This window comes from Tasmannia lanceolata, unplaced genomic scaffold, assembly GCF_043159265.1.
Source record: "Tasmannia lanceolata isolate RefF3 unplaced genomic scaffold, GAP_Taslan_0.1 ptg000037l, whole genome shotgun sequence".
Lineage (NCBI taxonomy): Eukaryota > Viridiplantae > Streptophyta > Magnoliopsida > Canellales > Winteraceae > Tasmannia > Tasmannia lanceolata.
Window position 1 is genome coordinate 246,189 of NW_027518714.1, and position 21,420 is coordinate 267,608.

Genomic DNA, 21,420 nt, shown 5'->3' on the forward strand with positions numbered 1-21,420 from the left:
ACAAATTGTAATGGTGGACGTTTCTTTAATATTGGTTTTATTTTCATAAGATTTTTTTTGTAAGTGAGTTAACGGGCCGGGTTTTGGAACTTCTGAAATCCGGGTCGTTGCACCCTCTCTTGATGTATTATATCCTAAGTGGTGGCAATAATCCACTTACGGAGGATTTGGGGTGATTCCTCATTTGATGTCCCACGGAAGGCATCTAACCACTATCATCAATGTGATTGTTTCTCTGCTGCCAAAATTTCCAATGGAACATCTCCAAACCTATAAACAAGGCAACAGGGCTGCCGATAGGTTCGCTAATGAAAGGGCAAACTGCAATTCACGTTGCTTGCTAATTCAATAGCGATGCAAAATGGAATACCTCAATTTCAATTTCATTTGTTGGTTGTTGAATTAGTATCTGTCAATTCTGTAAGATTTTTTATGGACTTGCATAGTACATATTTTAGCTTTTGTAAAGCTGGATTGTAGAGAATGTTTGATTATGGTAAAGAGTAATCCAGATCGGCTCATATACGGTTAGTGATCAATAAAGTTTGAGCCGGGAGCACCTTAGCCATATGGGATCACGTTGGAAGAGGTATGGTAATGGGTTAATAATGTGTGGGCCCGTTGTAAGCCCAATAAGGTTTGTGGGATTATTTAAGAAAAATAGTCTGTAATGGGTCGGTTCTAGGGTTTCTTTTATGTTATTATAAATACGGGATTGGTCATAATCTCACATATAAGGTTGTATTTCTTCCCATTAGAATACACATAAGGAAGTGGAGAGTAGATGACTGCCCATAACATTCTTCATTTTGCAGACAAGTGATATCATCTTAGGATCGAACCCCACGTTTCTACTCAGGACCAAAAGCCATGCAAGGAGGTATGGATGCCGGATCTCTTCTCGTGTTTAATTTGTTCAGTCACATGCTTATGATTTGATCGCGCAACTTAAAAGTAGTTTTACAAGTTCTCCTCTCTCCTTCTTGTCCTTTCTTCTTTAATTGCCTTTTATGGTTTAGCTGACCACCAACTACCTCTTTGTTCCTGTTTTTTAATTTTTTACTTCTCCTGCAAAAAGAAATAGCATCTTTGATTTCTTATATTGTAGGGGATCGTTCTATACTTCTATGCCCCTACTCTGCTTAAATAAAATCTTTGCTAACCCAGAAAAAAAAAATGTTGAATCACTTATTGGAAGGATATGGAGTGACAAGGACGACCTTGGTATTCTTTGAGATGCTACTACGCAAGGGTTTCATTTGAAAAGAGAAAGAAGGGAAAGGAAGAGGAGTGATAAAGAAATGAAAATAAGAAAGAATTTTTTTTTAGAAAAAGGCAATGATTCTGGTTTATGTCATCCTTTTAAATCTCATGAGATATCAGCCCATTGGCCCCACCGCCACCCTTTCGATATCAATATATCGATCGGCACCCTTTTGATAACAAAATATCGGTTGATATAACACGATGTTCAAAGGTAAGATGTATCAGGCTTATGGCCATATGGGACCATGTAGTTGACACTCATGTGTGTGACTGTGCACGTGCCGAGGTGAGGCGTGGATGGATAGGGATAGGGTTCAGAACTCTAGGGCTGACCGTGCAATTTCTCTTTATTTATATTCTAAAACAGAAAAGAAGGCGGAGGTGTGCGCGAGCGAGGGGGGGAGGGAAAGAGGTGTTTTGTACGTATTATCCTTTGGTGCTCTATTAGTTACGGAGGTGGGGAGAGAGGGCAGCACCCATCGCTCCCATTGACCTACCTACCTTCCACCGTCTGCGAATCTGCGGCTGCGAGAGAGGAATATGCCTTTTTCGTTGCCACGATCTCCGCCTTTCCACCCCTCCAACACCGTTGAATCCCACCACGGCCACCGCTACTCTTTTCCAAACCCTAATTCTCCGAATCTTCTCTTCTTCATCTTTTAATCCTCGGGGGAATCGAATCGTTCGTTTCTTCCTTCCTTTTCCTTTTCCTTTTTCTTCCTTTTTCTTTTCCCTCTTTGATTGATCTGAAGCTTTTATTTCTCCGCTGCTGCTGCTGCTAGGCTATAGGGGGGTTTTGGTAGGATGGCGATGGATGAGAGTGTGTTGGACGACATCATACGCAGGCTTCTGGACGCCAAGAACGGGAGGACCTCGAAGCAGGTTCAGCTGACGGAGGCCGAAATCCGCCAATTGTGCCTTACATCCAAGGAGATTTTCATCAACCAGCCCAACCTCTTGGAGCTTGAAGCCCCAATCAAGATCTGCGGTAACACCATTTTGTTGTTTGTTGCTTTAGACACACCATCTCTTGTGCTGCTGCTGCTTACTCCTCGTTTCTGATGCATTGCTTTTATGCCCAACAAATTAAAAACGGCATTTTCTTCTTTCTTTCCCGGCCCTATTTGTTTATGCGCTTATATTTTGGCCACTTGATCAAGCACGTGACGCTACCTCAGTTCACTAAACTTCAAGGGCATTACTTGCTTTTTTACGACTTACTTGAGCAGAAGACTGATCTAGCTCCTCCGGTCGATGTTAATTGTGTAACTTAATTTCTTAGGGCCTGAATAAAAATCAACCTCTAGTATTTGCAAGGGTAATTAATTTTTATTGATTCAATCTAGCTTGTACCACCAGGCTCAGTCAAGTGTTGGTCAGTGATGATGATGAATAATGATATCATGGAACATGAGGGGGCTGGGCTCAATGTCCGATCACGGCAATCAAGGAGCTTATTGCTGTTTGGAAACCAATAACAAAGACAGATGATGCCCTTCTTATTTAATTTTATCTTTCTAAGGAAGTGGACCTTTTGAATGGGTTTGTCTCCCAGCTGTGGGGATGTCAGGAGCTGTTATTAGTGGTATGGGATGCTGATCAGCTCATCTGGGAAGACTGCAAGGTGGGCCGGTGTGTTATTTTTGTTATCTCCAGAGTGGTAGAGGATAATTTCAATTGGATGGTTTCTTTGGTGTATGGTCTCTATGATCCCAAACTTCATTCAGACCTTTATCGTGAAATTGAAGAGTTGGGGGGTGGGGGGATCTTTTCCATGGTTCTAGGTGGAAATTTAACACCATCAGATTTTCCAATTAAAAAAAATACATCACAGTGGGGTGACTACTAGCATTCATCGATTTGATCTTTTCATCCACATGCTGGGGCCGATCAACCTGCATTTGGAAGGTAGAAAATTCACTTGCTCAACTAATAGGTTGCCATTATCACTTCGATTTGTGTAATGCAAAAAGAAGCTAAGGGACCCTCTCCATCTGTTTTGATAATGCGAGGTCGAAGGCCTTGTATTTATGATTCTCTCAAAGAACTAGTTGGGATGCAAATTCTAGTTTATTTGAAAAGACACCCATTCTGTAAACGATGACAGTCTATTGGCTCATCCTAACTCTATGCCCATAGTGTGGAATAACCTATATCTGCTGCATACAATTATGGTGTCATATCAAAACCATTAACTTTGGTAGACATAAAGCTCAACAACATAATTCTTATGTTCAACGCATCATCTATTATATATATACATATAATTAAGTAATTTTGATGGAAAAAACCTTAGTACCCGCCCTCTAACTCAAAGGACTGAAAAAACACTTAAAAGAGACTTGAAAATTAGAAAATGGGAGCCCAACGATGGTCATGGAAAGCTTAGGTGGGCCCATGGGTGTTGGGTTGGGCAGTTCTTCATTCAGTCCGATGCGAGATCTGTTCCTGCAGATAGGGGCCATGCAAACCTTCTTAAGTATATCTCCACATCTCTCATGGGGCTGGGGCCCATCACCATCCCATTAATATACATCTGCCATGTTGCGCCTCGCTCTCTAGGGGCAGTTTGTTCCTACCTTAATACTCGAGTGTTCTCATGAGATCTCACCAGCTCTGTTCTTTAGAACTAGGACCCACATGCAATAACTGCGCCGTCTGATGACTCTGGAATAAAGCTGGTTGCCTTAAAGATGATCCAATGGTTTCCTGCCCCTTGTTCCTTCTAGTGTCCCTCGTTTCACCCAACAAAACCGCTTACAGCCATCTTCCATCTCCAGGAAATACGAGGGTGCATGTTAGAGGATGGTTCTCAAAAGTCAAAATATTTGTTTCTCCGTTATCACCCACTGACAATGGCGGTGTGTCGTCATTCTTCTGATTAGCAAGAGAATCTCCCATCACATACACCTTCTCATCAATATTGGGAATTGGAAAATTGATCAACTAAGAGAATGGGCGAGGTGCTCAGCACTAGCATGAGGTGAGGCGTAACGTAGCCATCACATTTTTAATTTTTAATATTAATATTAAAAAATTTATAAAAATAAAGAAAATATAAAAGTATTAAGAAAAATATAAAAGTCTAATGTGGCAACGCATAAGCCCCAAGGGCCGAGGCAGAAACCTTGTGATTTATTTTCTAAAATCTGAAAAGGAAATATAAAGAGGACAATTAAAAAAAGAGAAACATAAAAAAATAGTACATGTTCTAGAAAGAAAATGTGCTTCTTTTCAAACATAAATCATCATTCATCTAAGAAAAAAGAAAATAAACCTGAAATTCAAAAAAAATAAAAATAAACCTGAAGCATCTAAAAAGATAATACAATCTAGAAATTCAATCGTTTCATTCCACAATGTGTTTTGGCGAAGTGATAGCGGAGAAACAAAATACTTGTTTCTCCTCTATCACCCGCTGACAATGGCAGTGTGTCGTCATTCTCATCTACCTCTGTCAAGCAGCGCATCTCTACCCTGACTGGAGCGATGTCAAGCATGTTTGCACCGGTCTGACCTTGCCCATTACCCGGATATATGGTATCCTCCATTAGGTTTCCCTGTGGTCTTGTCCTCTCTTCTTCACCCGAGTTCCTGGTATTTGTTGGCTTAGAGTTTTCTTTTTCCCTCAACTTTCTCGCCGACACCGTCATGATCGTTGAATCGATGGAAGTTGGGATCGATATGGATTTTGGGGATGCAAGTATGGTTTAAATCAGGATTCTCCTTATCCCTTATCCATGGCTTGCCTTACACGATTCGTCGAATGCGACCACTCCCTATCCTTCCTCCTATCACCCATAAGCTGTTTTTGCACCATGCATATGGTGGGATGCTCAAAATCTCCCACCAAATTGCCATCATATTTGTTGAACATTTACTAAACTAGTGCATTAGTTCTTCAAAGGGTGAATATTCCTTGCTTTGCCACAGTTGCATTAATCCCCGTGCTTTCTTCCGGTAGGAGGCCTATTTACACTTCAAATGCATCTACCCGGTAGAGGTGAATAATGTATGTAACTTTACCCACTCTAACGAGCCAATTTTCAAGCGATTCGATTGTCCCATACCACCATGGCGTCGTCTTACACCAAATCTCTCTCCTGGCATTTCTTATAGATTGAAGGATAACGGTTCTGAGTAGGCTCCATCCAGCTGTTGGTACATCTCTTTCCGGATTCATCGCGTTGGTGTTCTGGTCTAAGGAAATATTTTTGTCGGAACCTATGTTTTCTCCTTTGACGGATGGAGATGTTCTGATCATTGGGTGACCAGATTTTTCCACATCTCTCACAGGCGATTTGTCGTTTAAAATTGATGAAGCGACATTGAGAACATCTCCGATCCATCTAGATTTCTCTCTTTTCTCTTGTTGCCGCCCTCTCAAAACGTCTTGCATTTCAGTTTCGCAATATCTCCAATCTCCCCTTCTTCCCCTTCTTTTGTGTTTCTTCCCCACTTGCTCTTTCGATACTTACCTATGGAGATGATTTACGATGTGCAACCTATTTTTGTTGTGGCCCAACAAATGAACAGTTTGGACCATCCTATGAAGTGGGCCCGCAATGCTTTTTGAAAAATACTTTGCGTGTACCGAACATATAAAATGTCATAATCACTTATGCAGTTATGCAGCTAAGGTGACATTCCCTTAGCCCTTTATCTAGATTTTTAGTCAGAGATAGAGAGATAGAGATTAATTTAGGTGGCCCGTTGAGAGGGATTTACTAAAAAACCCTATAATATAGGAACTTTACACGAAAAAATGCTAATTCAACATATGGGGAAAAAATCCCGAATATTAGGGGGTAACCCTATCAACTTGGGGAAAATCCCAATTTTAAGGTGGGCAACTTTAAGAAAATATAATAACCATGGCTTGAAAGTGCGTGCGTAAAGGACACTAGACAAATACTTAGACACCTAAACAGAAATAGTAATTGGCACCTAAATGATATGAGGTAAACTCTAAGACCTGGGACAGTACTAATAAATAACTATTTAACGATGCCCTAATTGATATGAACCAATGAACCAAACCCTCAATCATATCTGCATTTGTAAGTGAGGCAAATTCTCAACTGATCTTTGATTGGCAATGAAGTGGTGGATTACTACCATAAAATTGGGAGCGGTGGATTTATATGCAAGTTAAACATGGACAAGGCGTATGATAGAGTGGAATGGAAATGTTTAGATTATCTTATGGAGAGAATGAGGTCTGGTACTAGATGGAGGGGTTGGATTTCTAGATATATATCTTCAGCTTGGTTCTCTATCCTCATTAATGGATCCCCAAAAGGTTTTTTCAAATCTACTCGGTGATTAAGGCAAGGGGATCCCCTATCTCCTTTCCTCTTTGTGATAGTGGCGGAAACGTTGGATAAGCTCATTGAAAAGGGCAAAAATCTTGGTTTAATAGAAGGATTTAAGATCGGGAAGGAGTCGAAGTATCTCAGCTCCAATTTTTAGATGATTCACTTTTATTCAGCACTCCAGAGGAGTAAAGGTGCTAAATTTGAAAGCCATACTTCGATGTTTTCGATGCCATTACAGGGCAAAGATCCAACTTTCATAAATCCAAAGCCTTTGGGATCCATGTGGAGAAGAGTAAAAGTCTAGATCTCGTAGGCATTATAGGATGCAAAGTGGACTCTTCCCACTTCTTGTCTTGGACTGCCGCTCGGATTTGGAAGAGCTAAAAAATGTGTTGGGACCATGTGGTTCAAAGAGTGGAGAAAAGGTTGGACACTTGGAAGAGAAATTTAGTCTCCACGGGGGGTAGAATCCCTTTGATTAAGGCAGTGCTAGCCAACATTCCGATTTACCATACGTATGAACGAAGGAATAAAGAGAATTTTCTACTCAAATTTGAATTTTCGACAGATACAGATGGAAATGAATTGATAAAAAATTCCTGTAAACGAAATTCTGACACTTCAACTCTTCAACTTAAAATGTCAGTCTTCAAGTGTCCTATCAATGTTGCAAAAAGAATTGAACAGATTCAAAGACGGTTCCTATGGGGAGTTCAGAGAAGAAGTGGGGAATTCCTTTAGTAAAATGGAAAAAAGTATGTAAACCTATCAAATATGGAGGCATCAAATATGGAGGCCTTGGAATCAGAAGCATTAAGGAGACTAACATTGCCCTGTTGGGCAAATGGTTGTGGAGATTTGGTAATGAGTCCCTACTTTGGGTCAGAGTTATTGAAGCCAAATATGGTGCTCTTCCAGGTCAGTGGGCACCCTTCTGTAACTTCAGATGCAAAGGTTGAACGATTTGGAGGGATATAATGAAATTTAACTATCTGTTTCGATCCATCATCAAATTCAAGGTTTATTCTGGTGATAGAATTCGGTTTTGGTCAGACATATGGTGTGGCGATAGATCTCTTATAGAGTTGTTTCCAGATTTGTGTGTAATTGGAGTACACAAGGAAATCTTTGTCAAGGAAACTTTGGAGAGAAGCAACGGGAGAATAGTTTGGAAGCCTCAATTTAGAAGGAATTTCTTCAATCGAGAGCTCGCATCTATTGGCCAAATGTTGGAGGTTTGGATCTGGAACACAGCTCGAGATTTCTCTGAAAAAACATTTTATCGTTGCTTAGTGCCTAACCCGGTGACTTCCAAGGTTGCTAGAGTGTGGGCAATTCATTCTCCTCCCACAATGTTCACTTTTGGTTGGGCGGCATTAAGAAAGAGGATTCAAATGGTGGATTTATTGCGTAAGAGGAAGATTCTTATCATTAACCATTGTGCGCGTTGTTTTGAGGATGGGGGATAAGTAGACCATCTCCTCATTCATTGTGAAGTGGCTAGAGTGCTATGGGATAAAGTTCTATGTAGATTTGGCATTAGTTGGGTATTTCCTGAAAATCTAATGGATGCTCTATTAGGATGGTCTGCGGTGCCGTGGAAGAGAAAAGGTAAAATCTTATGGAATGTATGTTTCTTAGCTACAATTTGAGTGATTTGGAGGAAAGAAATGCTAGAATACTTAAAGGAGTCTCCAAAAGTCCCGGTTATCTTGCCATGAAAGTTATCGTACTTATAATGCAAAAGATCGCCCCAACTTGGGTTCCCCCTACTCGTGACTTTATGGAACTCAACTTTGATGGCTCTAGTTTTGGGAATCCAGGCCCTGCTGGATTGGGGGCGTCTTGCGAAACGAGAGAGGGGAAATTGTCCGGGCTTTTGCAGGCCCATAGGAGAGGCGGATGCTACAGAAGCAGAGGTGCGAGCAGTGCACCAAGGTTTGAAGATCTTGGTAAGAGATAGTCTTGAGAATGTGGTCGTGGAAGGAGATTATTTGACTGTGATTCGGTGGCTTAAGGGCATTCAAAAACCACCATGGAGATTTGACTACCTTTTTGATGAGATGTTTGACGAGGTGAAATCCACCCCAGTAACTTTCTGGCATGTGCGCCGCTCGGCCAATGAGGTAGCAGACAGCCTTGCTCGATTGGAAGTCTCCAAGGAATCGCTGGCTCTTTTTTACTCTCTTCCACCATGTTTATTTGCTCGGTTGTATTTTATTTTTGTTTTGTTTCTCTTCCCCAGTATTGACTATCTTGGTCCCTTTCTTTTAATAAATTTAGCTACTTTCTTCACACAAAAAAATAATTATTTTGGAAATTCAGAGCTTTAAAAGTCATTCATCAAATAGAAATTAACTCATCAAGACAAGTTCCACACAATACGTTCTAACCAAGGGAAACAACTAACGAATAAAATCATATCTTAATTCAAATGTCATTGAAATCAGATCTATAAAGAAAATAATTGTGGCCCAAAACATACTAATGAGGTATGGGAGTAATGATGGATGGACTGTGTCTGGGTGGGTAATCATTTTTTTTTAAGAAGAGGATAATACCCATTATTAAAAGAAAGGATTACAAGTGCACATCAGAGGCTAAAGAAGGCACTTCTAAAAAGAAAACACTAGAAGCGAAATCATTAACACTTCTAGGGATAAGCGAAAAGGAAGTCTCTCTATAAAAGTGTAGGTCTCTAATCTCATCAATGAACATAGCCAATCTCCACGTCCCAGCGCTACTCTCATTGGCCCACCATATTGGAAGAGTCGCTTTCCACTTCCAGGTTCCTCTCCATTTGACTAACAAAAATTCACAATCCCCGGTGAAGAGCTCGGACCTCGACTTCAGTTGAATCTGTATGACCAATTGGGCATGCAAAGGAATAGATGTTGTTGCCTGAAGAATTCCTAAAAATGTCTCCAATACCCGTCAACGTTAAGTTTGAAGACATTCCTGTGAGGTGGTTTCCATTGAACTTCCACTTTAGCTGCGGGAACAACTGGTCATAATCGAATCCCAATTCCTAATGGTGGTTTACATTGAATAACTTGTAAAGAACTGATGTTGAAGAGCCCATGTTTCGACCGTGAATCTAACTTGCCATATCGTCCAAGGGACCTATGCTATGAGTTCTAATCCCAAATTCGTGCAAACCTAGGGTTTGCAGGGGAAGTTTTTGACACAAATGGGGTTTAGCTCATTAAAATAGCAACATGCATTCCAATTATGATAAAATGTGACATGGTAGTGAAAAACAATTGGAATTATTGTGGAAATTCAGAGCTTTAAAAGTCATTCATCAAATAGAAATTAATTCATCGAGACAAGTTCCACGTAATACGTTCTAACTAAGGGAAACAGCTTACGAATAAAATCATATCTTAGTTCAAATGTCATTGAAATCAGATCTATAAAGAAAATAATTGTGGCCCAAAACATACTAATGAGGTATGGGAGTAATTGTGGATGACTGTATCTGGGTAGGTAATCATTTTTATTTTTTTTTGAAGAAGAAGATACCCATTATTAAAAGAAAGGATTGAGTGCACATCAGGGTCTAAAGAAGACACCTCTAAAAAGAAAACACTAGAAGCTCCCAGTTCAGCTAGACAGTCAGCCAAATCATTAGCACTTCTAGGGACAAGCGAAAAGTAAGTCTCTATAAAAGCGTAGGTCTCTATTCTCATCAATAAACATGGCTAATCTCCACGTCCCATCGCTACTCTCTTTGGTCCACCAAGTTCCTCTCCATTTGACTAACGAAAATGCACAGTCCCCGGTGAAGAGCTCGGACCTCGACTTCAGTTGAATCCGTATTACCAATGGGCATGCAAAGGAATAGATGATGTTGCCCGAAGAGTTCCTAAAAATGTCTCTAATACCCGTCAACAGTAAGTTTAGACGTTCCTGTGAGGTGGTTTCCATCAAGCTACCACTTTAGCTGCGGGAACACTATGGGTCATAATCAAATCCCAAACTATGGGTCATAATCAAATTCCAATTCCTAATAGTGCTTTCCAGTTTCCATTGAATAACTTGTAAAGAACCGATGTTGAAGGGCCCATGTTACCACCTTGAATCTAACTTTCCATACCATCCAACTCACGATTAAGGCAGAATTCCTTTCTATCGAGATGTTCCAAAATACTGCAAATTGTATCAGTTGCTAGAGGATTAAACCAAGGGAGCCAAGGCTTGTTACTCTCCAACACCAAATCAAATTTTTGATCGAGTGAGGGAAAACCCATCTGATCCGGAACCAGCCGAGCACTTGTTACCAAATGAATGTGGCCACTTTGGGGAATGATGAGGCAAGGATTGTAATGGTAATGAGAAAGATTTCAAAGGGAAAGGTATATAGGATGAACTGCAAAATAGAGATGATTGGATTCATACCTAGGTCGGTATGTCGGGCTTTGTGCCTTAATCGTTGTGTTGCAGGTAATGTCTGAGAGGAGAAAAAGAGGAATAAGCTGGTCTTATATTAGCCTAGGGAGAGAAAGAAAAGGAGATGAGAAAGAAGGTAAGACAAAATAGAGAACGGGAAAGGAAGGGCTCACAACGGGGAGCCGGGGACAAGGAAGGAAGGAGGAGGAGATTGGATGGCTACACCCAGGCTGTGAGGGAGAAAGGAGGGGGAGAAGAGTTGGGATACACCCTGACCGTGAGGGGGAATGGAGGCGGGGACAAGGAGGGAGAAAGAGGGGGTGCCCAAAACGGGTTTTTTTTTACTAGTTATTGGAGCGGGGATTTTTATATGAGAGGGGGTATTATTAAGTGGTGGGACATATGGAAGACCAATGGGATAAAAGAGGGGAACTAAGAGGGGTTTAGGGGGTTTAAGTGCTTGTCCATTGGGGGGCAGCCAATAAGATATAAGATGTGGTTTTAAAAAGGTAAGTAGTGGGTCATGGTAGAGGACCAATAGGATAGAAGGCCTCTTTAAGTGGATTTGGGCTTTGGTTTAGGGTAGAGGGTGGACCATGGGTTTATATGGATATCTCCGACATCTTGGACCATAAAGATGCAATTAAAAGCTAAAAAATCCTATTAAAATATAAATAACCATGTCCGTAAATAAAATACTCCCAAACCTAAGACACATCGCCCATCTACCCCCAAGCACGTCTCTTCTTCTCGGTGCATCATACCCTGTACACATTAAGCATCACACAGAAACAAGAAGGAAACTATAATTTCCATTTCAAACAAAATAAAAGGTGAGTCGTTACCCTTCAAGTGCATATCATTGAGGCTAGGTGTTCAAACTTCATCCTTGCCAAAAACTGCCTCAAATTGAACAAAACACTCCTAAAATGTATAAAACAGTTCTCCATCCTTGGGGTATAACTCCTTAATACCCTAATGTATCATAGAGCAAAGTCCTGGGAACTTTATACTCTTACTACTGTTTTTTTATTTTAATTACTTTGTAGTTGATGAGCTACTCTGCTCGGTTTGACAGGAGATATTCACGGCCAATATTCTGACCTTCTCCGGTTGTTTGAATACGGTGGGTTCCCACCAGAGGCCAACTATTTGTTCCTAGGGGACTATGTTGACCGTGGTAAACAGAGCATAGAAACCATATGTCTGCTCCTTGCATACAAGATCAAATACCGGGAGAACTTCTTTCTTCTCAGAGGGAACCATGAGTGTGCTTCCATTAATCGCATCTATGGGTTCTATGATGAATGCAAGAGAAGGTTTAATGTTCGTCTCTGGAAAATCTTTACTGACTGCTTCAACTGTCTCCCAGTGGCTGCACTTATTGACGAGAAGATTCTTTGCATGCATGGTGGGTTGTCCCCTGAATTGAAGAACTTGGATCAAATAAGAAATATTGCTCGCCCAGTGGATGTCCCTGACCAGGGCCTCCTTTGTGATCTCTTGTGGGCTGATCCTGATAAAGACATCGAAGGCTGGGGAGAGAATGACAGGGGTGTCTCCTACACTTTTGGAGCTGACAAGGTTGCGGAGTTCCTTCACAAACATGACCTTGACCTCATTTGTCGAGCTCACCAGGTAAGCGTTCTTGAGCCCAACCAAACATATGTTGGCATTAATTTCTTTTGTATTTCTCCTTTTGTTGCGATTTGCCTTTGTTCTTTTATCTTGTCAATTAGTCAATTACATTTTAACCTGCTATTATATATATATATATATATATATATATATATATATATATATATATATATAGATATATATATATATAGAGAGAGAGAGAGAGAGAGAAGGGTTGCTGCGCTCGAGCACAAAAACAGGGGGGTGGGGTCTTTGGGTGGGGGGGGTGATCCTAAGCATTCATTTGGACGGCCCCATCATGGATGGAGGGCCTACAAAAAATCAGCTCCATTGGATCACCAATGGGTGTCCATTTGTGGGGCCAAAAATGGACAGATACTGTTTGTCCACAAATCTGTCCATTTTTGGCCCCACAAATGGACACCCTAAGGTGATCCAATGGAGCTGATTTTTGGTGGACACCCTACCCATGAAAGGGCCCATCAAATGAATGCTTTGGATCCCACCCAAAATGTGGCCCCACCCTGTTTCTGTGCTCGAGCGCAGCAAATGCATGCTCATATATATATATGAGGAAAGGGTTCCTGCACACATGTGCAGGTAAGCTTACCTGCACATGAGTGCAGAAACAGGGTGGGGGCCCACATTTTTTGGGAGTCCAAAGCATTCACTTCGAAGGCCCTTCCATGGATAGGGTGTGGACCAAAAATCAGCCCCATTGGATCATCCTAACCCTGCCATTTGTGGATGGGAAAAATGGGCAGAAACATGGACACACAAATCAAGGAATGAATGTCATGCGTAGTTAAATTTGATGGGTTAGACCCTTCCACTCTGGTTTTTCTTGTGGAAAGGCTCTAACATGTTCTCAAACCTTTTTTTTAATGGCGCTGCAAAGAAAGATGACATTTAGATGGAAGGGTTGTGTATCAAACCTGATACACAACCTGAATCATTTGGTCTTTCAGCCCAGGCATTTGACTTTCAGAATTATGATTTGTTTTACAGAACTAATTTTGAATTTCTGAAATAATAAGAGTACAAAGGAAGTCATATTTAAACTCTATTAAATCAACAAGAAAGAAATGAAGTAACCATATAGGAAATGGGCTCCAATTAATTATTATTTAAAAAAAAAAAAAAAACTAACTGAAATTTTATTAAACAAGTGAAACCAGAATTACATCCTTTGGGACAAGTTGTCCCACCAATGTAATTTAAAAAATGCATGCCCTCTCCCCTTTGTAAAGTTTGCAGAACGAAATCACCACAATAGATTCCACAAGAGCTTTTCCTCGTCAAAACTTAGGTTTGGATCAACTGTGAACTGCAAAGACAAATTTGTGGCCCCTAAACTTCTCAGCAGCAAGCAGCAACCTCCAGATTAGCAAACTGTACTGAGAATATAACCCCTTACGGTGGATTATAATCGTTAATAATGCCAGCCTCTATAATCTGAACTCCCGCTCTTTAAACTCTGTTAATAATGGGCTCCAAGCCTCCAATTAATTATTATTATTATTATTATTTTAAACTAACTGAAATTTTATTAAACAAGTGAAACCAGAATTACATCCTTTGGGACAAGTTGTCCCACCAATGTAATTTAAAAAATGCATGCCCTCTCCCCTGTGTAAAGTTTGCAGAACGAAATCACCACAATAGATTCCACAAGAGCTTTTCCTCGTCAAAACTTAGGTTTGGACCAACTGTGAACTGCAAAGACAAATTTGTGGCCCCTAAACTTCTCAGCAGCAAGCAACAACCTCCAGATTAGCAAACTGTACTGAGAATATAACCCCTTACGGTGGATTATAATCGTTAATAATGCCAGCCTCTATAATCTGAACTCCCGCTCTTTAAACTCTGTTAATAATGGGCTCCAAGCCTCCAATTAATTATTATTATTATTATTTTTAGACTAGCTGAAATTTTATTAAACAAGTGAAACCAGAATTACATCCTTTGGGACAAGTTGTCCCACCAATGTAATTTAAAAAATGCATGCCCTCTCCCCTGTGTAAAGTTTGCAGAACGAAATCACCACAATAGATTCCACAAGAGCTTTTCCTCGTCAAAACTTAGGTTTGGACCAACTGTGAACTGCAAAGACAAATTTGTGGCCCCTAAACTTCTCAGCAGCAAGCAGCAACCTCCAGATTAGCAACAGTACTGAGAATATAACCCCTTACGGTGGATTATAATTGTTAATAATGCCAGCCTCTATAATCTGAACTCCCGCTCTATCCACCCCATCTTTAGCCAGTTTATCGACACTTCCGTTTGCTGATCGCCTCATATGTTGAAGTTGAGGATCAACAATCCGTATAAGGTCCCTAATTTCGGCACTAAGTGTTGCTAATTTCCATGGCCCTTTCACCTTGTTAGACGCCCAAGCAAGGACGTTGGTTGAATCTCCTTCGATTATTAGGGGACCGAGACGAGCATTTGCATACCACTTGAGGCCCCTCATAATAGTGCCTTGGCTTTTGCCTCTCATTAAAAATGAAGACATCCGTAAAAAGGTGGGGCTGGCACCAATTGAGGAGAAGATGAGAGAGCATTGCTTAAGATTGTTTGGGCATATCCAACGTAGGCCTTTGGATGCTCCAGTGAGAAGAAATGACTTGTGCCAAGTTGATGGAGTAAAAAGAGGTAGGGGCAGACCGAAAACAACTTGGGTAGACCCAGTGAGGAAAGACTTGATGGGTAGGAACATAACAGAGAACATGACCTTGGATAGGAGAGAATGGAAGAAAATGATCCATGTAGACGAACCCAACTAGTGTCAAGATTAAACTAAGTCAATTTGAGCCGGGTAGATTCTTTCACCTTCTTCATGGAAATTTTCTAAAGGATTCATTAACCGACCCCAACTAGTTTTGGGACAAAGGCTTAGTTGAGTTGAGTTGAGTTGAGTCGGTGGTGGCTGCCACTTTGGATCAATGATTTTCCGTGCTTTTTGCTCATTCGTGATCGTCTGCCATTCTCTTAAAATGTTAGCTAGCTGATAGTTTGCTCCTAGTTCTTCTTTTCTGCCCCAAGCAATTAGGTCAATTTTCACATCTATTAGGATTCTCCCCAAACTCTCCTAGCCACCCAATCACTGGTTGTTGCCACTTTGGTCAATTTTCACGAACTCCAATTAATTGATTACACACAAAGAAAAGGGCGGCCCAGTGCACAAGGCTCCCGCCATTGCGGGGTCTGGGGAGGGCTAGATGTACATAGCCTTACCCCTGCTTTGCAGAGAGGCTGTTTCCGTGACTTGAACCTGTGACCACCAGGTCACAATTTTTATTTTTATTTTTATTTTTATTTTTTTGAAAATTGACTTTCATTACTCCAGAAAAGGTTGGATGAAAGCATCCCCAAGGTGGGGAACAATCATATCATCCATTCAGTACATCGCCCAAAAAAAAAAGTCATTTACACCATTATCCCATTACATTCCCCTACTGTTTTTACACAGTGTGAAAGCATATCTCCTCCAACATCACTCCTCCTTTTGCTAAAGCGTCTACCATTTCATTGGCTGCCCACCTCCTATGATTGACCTTCGGACAAATGATGAAGACCCGATCCCTCACTTCCGTAATGTAGTTCCGAAGGCACCAAGGTCCACAAGATGCCTCTGGGGCTCAAGAAATTGCATTTGATGGGTGCCCTTCCGCAATTAAGTCCTTGAATCTAGATGTTGTAAACCATTTCAGACCAAATAGAAGGGCTCTAATTTCAGTCTCATTTGCATCAAAAGTACCCACGGGCCCAGAATAAGACATCACCTTCCTTCCGCAGTTGTCTATGATCGTGCCTCCGATGCCCGCCCTACCCGGGTTACCTATAGAACTGCCATCAAAGTTGAGTTTCATTCATCCCTCCGGCTCCGGAGGTGCCTCCCATTTTGGAAATTTCGTCACGACTGATTTTCTTTCCCATATAACCACATTCCAGTTGAGTAGAATGTCACTTAAACCATATATTGCGCCTTTAAATAAGATCAAACTTCCTACTATGGATTAAGACCCTCACCGCCTCTACCTTTTTATCACTCCCCAAACCCCTGATATTCCAGAAACCTGGCTTTATTACGACACTATATATTACCCAAAAAAAACTTATACCCGATGCTTAAACCAAAGCCAAAGCCCGGACTTCCCTGCTCCCCTTTTTCAATTGCCTCCTGTTCACAATTGATTGCACATAAATGGTTAAAATTATCTAAAGGACTACTCTCATTAATTGCTATACTTATCTGTTAAAGTGTATTTGGGAATGGAAATGGAATAATAGATGTTGGGGAAAAATATAATACACTGACTTATTTTGTAGTTGAAAAACTGTGCTGGACTAGGCTACCAAGTGCAAAGTAATTATTGAGGATGGAGTATGTCAATATCTTTAAGCTTATTATGTGTTTAAGCAGGTTGTGGAAGATGGGTACGAATTCTTCGCTAAGCGGCAGCTGGTAACCATATTTTCTGCTCCAAATTACTGTGGGGAGTTCGACAATGCCGGTGCCATGATGAGTGTGGATGATACCTTGACATGTTCCTTTCAGATCCTCAAGCCATCTGAGAAGAAAGGAAAGATAGGATTTGGCAATAGCACACTCAGACCTGGAACCCCACCACGAAAGGTATGCCCTAAGTTGCATTAGCAATCCATATTTTGTAAATATTTGATTCTGTCAATAGTAGTGTTGTATTAGTTCCCATATCATAGGTTAAAATATCAGCATACCGAATGGTTTTGGAGATTGCCATCATGATATAACGTGTCTCGTATTGCCACTCAATGTTATAGCATTTCCATCCTGTCATTTTGCCCTACATTTAAGAAAGTAAAACTATGGCAAATATGTTAAACCAGTGTTTAAGAACTTGTACTTGGTCAAAAAATTTCCCAAGGTAGAACCGGGCCAACTTCAGGTAGTCAATGCTCGCTGTGAATTCTTTTTTTTTTTACTGACATGGGTGAGTCAAATGTGTTCTATATTAACTCGGTGGGCCCAAAACCAAGTATAATCGCCCAAAACTTAAGGATAAACTAACCTGGGTGGATGTGGCTAAACCTGTGGGTGGCAATACCAGTCCCCCCTACGGTAACTACCCCGAGACGATTTATTATATTCGTAGTAACTGGTAATAATTGTCATGTTGTTACCATGACAAAGATTGTTACCCTCTCTCAAACCCTGGTCATCTCTTTCTTTGAACAATTGAGATGGTTGCTGGTCATGGTTTCCCATCAGCGGCAACAGGTGTCTCTTTCACCATCGAAAGGTGTCTCCATGCCAACACCAGTGTTTTTGGATGTCAAGTATTTGGGTGTATTTGATTTGTGATCTCCATTTTTGTTTCATCTCTGTAAACATTGTTCCAAATTATCTCAATTTTTGGTTCTTTATTTCGATCATCCCTATCACCCTTGTTAATTGGTTATCACATGAATTGTCCCCCAACAATATTGGTTTTATAATAGTCAGATATCTCTCATTTCAGAAAATACCGGGCTGCCCCATCTTTGATTTTCCAATTTTTTTTATGCTTGCGATCCCCAAAATCTTCCTAACTTCCCATCTCTAAATTATTGTACACAAAAAATTGGCAAAAACAATATATACACCATTATGTTTCGAAAGGAAAATTACAACCATCGACATGGTAGTATGGTTGATGAGTGTAATGAGTCGCAGGTTCTCTTCACAATAGCATAATGCATGAGTCAGTGATTCAGTGGTATTTTTAAACTTGTTTGCATTTTTATTTTTTTTTTGAAAGATTAGACTTGTTTGCTGTTAGTAAAGGTAATATGTTGATTTTCTATTTTCAGGGTGGCAAGGGTTGATAAGCATGCTGGATGCAAATATTTTATAAGACGGACTCTCAAGCCTTGAGGTTGTATCCACGGCTTGGCATAAGGTTTTCCTTTCAGTTTTAGATCTTTATATATATATGTTGATCTTGCCTTGTGAAGAAGCAGGATATATGAGGATTATTAGCTAAGCTATCGTTGATGATTGATGAGCGAGTAGGCGGACTTAATTGACTTTAGGGCCGGTGTCTTATTGCTTTTTCTCTTGATGTGTAAAAAGTAAATTGAGAGATGCTTAAATCACAAATTGTCATCAAATGATAACAAGTGCTCGTCTTACACTGCTTGCCCTTGCCCTTGCCCTTGATGGTTACTTAAGTTTGTATTCCATCAAGGATATTTACCTAAAAATCCTCAGCATGTAAATTATATTGCAATTAGTCAACGGAATCCTAGCCAAAGTTCATATATCCATTGACGATATTTACCTACCAATCCTCGGCATCCGGGCAACTCTTCCTCACTGACCTTGGCATATAAGTGGAACCAAGTCAACCTACTAAAGTAGATGTGCGAGTGTTGGTACAACTTTCGGTCCAATTTTGGTAGTGAAAGTAATGATGCCTGGGGGTGATTTTTTTAGCTCTTCTGAAGTTGGTATAAACATGGAGCTTGATTGTCTCTACCAGCCTATGTTTGTGTCCATCTTGGTTTCAGTTTGCGGTGGGACGACACAATCCTTCTAAGCCGAGGGCTAGATCAAGCCAACTTCCCTTGGTTACTACTATTCTACCTTCATTTTGCGAAGACACCCTGAGCAAAGTGGTTAGTTCCACTCTTCATCACTGTTAACCAAAACCAAATAAATGATGAAGCTGGCAATTTGGATCATAAGATGAATCTGCAATCATAGGGACATAGGTCGTGATCGAGCTAATTGAATCTGCATTCATCTCGGGTGGGCTATCTAAACAAGGATCGCCAATATAATTTCTGCGTGATTATATTTTTGTGTGCATCAAACCCAACATCCAGTCTTATTAAGACCACACGTATTATGATTGTCTGTTGGGATCTCGCATTATTTTTGCACCATAAAAGATCCAAAGCAAAGCCCATGAAACGGGCAGTTGAGATCAATGAAAGTCTCTACTGTCATTTGAGAATTGAGACTTAAATCAACTCCATTGATCTGACCCGACCCATGTGTAGAAAATCATGAGATCAAAGCAACAAGCTTTGATGTCACTTGTTCACACAAAGATCAAATCAAGAAGCAACACCCACAAAAATCAAACACAGATCATGAGAGAGAGAGAGAGAGAGAGAGAGAGCTTTTTTGAATATTATAATAAGAAGTATTACACCACAGTAAGCCAGTTTGGTACTCACGGTTTTTTATTCTCTGCCGTTTTTTACTTCTCTGCTCACACACTACTACTCACGTTTCAGTCTCCCTCTTATTTATAAACAAAACTAATAATAATCCTTCTATGAGTCCAACTCCAACTTCCTATTCTAATCAGACTTCAACAAGTAACTAAAATAGCAAGAAGATAAAACAAAACTTCAAACTAACTGCAATTCCTATTTTAACTAAACTTCCTAGGACAGTCGACTAGCTCGCCCAAAACTATGTTTTTCGTTAAAACAGTAATAGAGGGGCAGTCGACTGGTCGGACCAATCGACTGGCGCCCCAGAACTGTGTTTTAAAAAAATTGAAACAGTAGTTGACTGGATCGCCAAAACTGCATTTTGAGACCAAAACAGTAGTGAAGAACCAGTCGACTGGAACGCCTTTAATGTTCGAAAATTTGTCTGAATCTGAGAATATGTTTTAAGTTCTGGATTTCGATTCTTTGGCTTTTGGGTTACCTTTGTGGGCCCTTATATGTTACATATGTTCTGTTCAAATCAGGATATTGAATCATAACCAGAATTAAGAATGGAATCGAACATCTCTGAGGTACGTAATAACGTACTACTTTGGGTATTGTAAACCCTCTTCACTTGGAATCATTATGGACTTTGAAAATCAGTATTGATACCTTTAAACCTCTGAATTAGCTTTGAGTTTAGCATACCATTTGTTTCACCTACTTCTACTTTAGAACCTTTGAAATAACTGTTGTGAATATCTGTTCTGAATTTTGAACCTCTGAAACTATCGTTTTGAACTTTGAATTATTGGAACCATTTGAATACTTAGGACTATTTGAATATGAACCTTGGACACCTTCTGAACACTTCTGTGGAGGCTTGGATAATTTCTGAAACCCTTCCATATGGGGGTAGTAAAATTGGCAAATTCTAAAACCCACCGTGGGGGTAGTACACTGGAACTTCTGGCCTGTCAGTGGGATAAAATGCTGGCCCTGTCGACTTGTATCTGAACTTGAGAAACTAGTTTCAACACCGTGGACTGTCGGTGTATAAGCAATAACATATCTTTTGAACCATGCCGATGATTCCGAAGTGTATTTGAATTCTGAAAACCTTTGACTTTGATCCGAACTTAGACATTGAATTGTTTTATTGCACCTTGAATTCAGAACCTTATTTGACATGCACTACATCTACTTTGTGCTTACTGTTCAGTTGAGAATTCAATATTCAGTTCTGACTTTGTTATCTGACCCTATTGAGCCTTTTTATGATTAGACTGTACTTAGAGTAGTGCTTTATTATGTACTGAGCTTTTCAGCTGACTGTGGTTATTTAATATTTTTCAGGTATTGGCCCTCGTGAAGATAATGAGGAACGGGACGCTTAGCTTTGGAATTGGATTTGGACTCAGAGGATTAGTTTAATTGTTTTCGGTTCTTAGGAAGTGAGTATTTGAATAAGATGTATAGATAATATTATTTATTTTGCTTTGACTCTTGGGGAGAGATGAGAAAAAGCCCTTTCTCCTTCTCTCTCTTGTGTCCTCTTTGTAGCTGCCATACAAAGAGCAGCCTCCGCCAATAAGAAACATGTTTTCTTTCA

The 21,420-nt window shown here is 40.3% G+C and overlaps 1 protein-coding gene across 3 annotated transcripts; it reads left to right on the forward strand.

Annotated features, from left to right (window-relative positions):
• The first annotated feature begins 1,625 nt into the window (after nucleotides 1-1,625).
• On the forward strand, nucleotides 1,626-21,420 carry LOC143862634 (serine/threonine-protein phosphatase PP1). Of its 3 annotated transcripts, none has more exons than XR_013240400.1 (5): nucleotides 1,626-2,254; nucleotides 12,055-12,614; nucleotides 17,041-17,253; nucleotides 18,450-18,514; nucleotides 21,165-21,420. XR_013240400.1 is itself a non-coding variant. In XM_077373694.1 (5 exons), exons 2-5 carry the CDS (start codon nucleotides 2,071-2,073, stop codon nucleotides 18,462-18,464), a joined length of 972 nt encoding a protein of 323 aa, XP_077229809.1. In that variant the 5' UTR covers nucleotides 1,626-1,948; nucleotides 2,049-2,070; the 3' UTR covers nucleotides 18,465-18,777. The 3 variants fall into 3 exon arrangements, 2 of the variants coding, with proteins under 2 accessions (XP_077229809.1, XP_077229808.1); XM_077373694.1 differs by lacking the exon at nucleotides 21,165-21,420 and having other exon boundaries at nucleotides 1,626-1,948; nucleotides 2,049-2,254; nucleotides 18,450-18,777; XM_077373693.1 differs by lacking the exon at nucleotides 21,165-21,420 and having other exon boundaries at nucleotides 18,450-18,777.

Bases quoted from the DNA above. Each gene is read 5' to 3' on its own strand.
- LOC143862634 (XM_077373693.1), top strand. From the start codon at position 2,071: ATGGCGATGGATGAGAGTGTGTTGGACGACATCATACGCAGGCTTCTG. The intron at 2,255-12,054 runs GTAACACCATTT...TCGGTTTGACAG, and splicing joins AGCCCCAATCAAGATCTGCG to GAGATATTCACGGCCAATAT. The intron at 12,615-17,040 runs GTAAGCGTTCTT...GTGTTTAAGCAG, and splicing joins TCATTTGTCGAGCTCACCAG to GTTGTGGAAGATGGGTACGA.